This window comes from Megascapheus bottae, chromosome 6 (assembly GCF_031878675.1).
Source record: "Megascapheus bottae isolate mThoBot1 chromosome 6, mThoBot2.hap1, whole genome shotgun sequence".
Taxonomy (NCBI): Eukaryota; Metazoa; Chordata; class Mammalia; order Rodentia; family Geomyidae; genus Megascapheus; species Megascapheus bottae.
Genome location: NC_143514.1, coordinates 3,223,675 through 3,224,133, shown reverse-complemented (window position 1 = coordinate 3,224,133; position 459 = coordinate 3,223,675). Strand labels below are relative to the sequence as shown.

Genomic DNA, 459 nt, shown 5'->3' with positions numbered 1-459 from the left:
GTGTCGTTCCGGGCGCTCGCTGCTAGCGGCCGGGGCAGCTGGGAGCGCGGGCGGGCGGGCGGGCGGGGGAAGACGCAGGGGGAGGGCGCAGAGCACCGGCCGAGCCCCAGCCCCAGCCCCGGCTCCGGCCCGCGTCGCCGCCTCTCCCGGGCCGAGCCCGGCGGGCGCTCGGAGCGTCAAGGCGCGCGCGGGCTGCTCCCTGGGTCGCGGGGGGCTAGCGGGGGTCCCGGGGGCGGGCGGCTAAAATGAGTGAAAGGAGAAGATCTGCAGTCGCCCTGAGCTCGCGAGCACATGCCTTCTCTGTTGAAGCCTTGATCGGCTCGAATAAAAAGCGGAAACTGCGAGACTGGGAGGAGAAGGGGCTGGACCTGTCCATGGAGGCGCTGAGCCCGGCAGGCCCGCTCGGAGACGCCGAGGACGCGGCCGCGCACGGCCTGGAGCCGCACCCGGGTGAGTGCG

At 74.1% G+C, this 459-nt stretch overlaps 1 protein-coding gene across 1 annotated transcript in view; it reads left to right on the top strand.

Annotated features, from left to right (window-relative positions):
- The first annotated feature begins 245 nt into the window (after positions 1 to 245).
- The window catches only part of Tbx15 (T-box transcription factor 15), an 83,932-nt gene continuing 83,718 nt past the window's right edge, over positions 246 to 459 (top strand). Inside the window, exon 1 of the mRNA XM_090333663.1 lies at positions 246 to 450. Coding sequence (XP_090189789.1) covers positions 246 to 450 — 205 coding nt within the window. The remainder of the gene's footprint in view (positions 451 to 459) is intronic.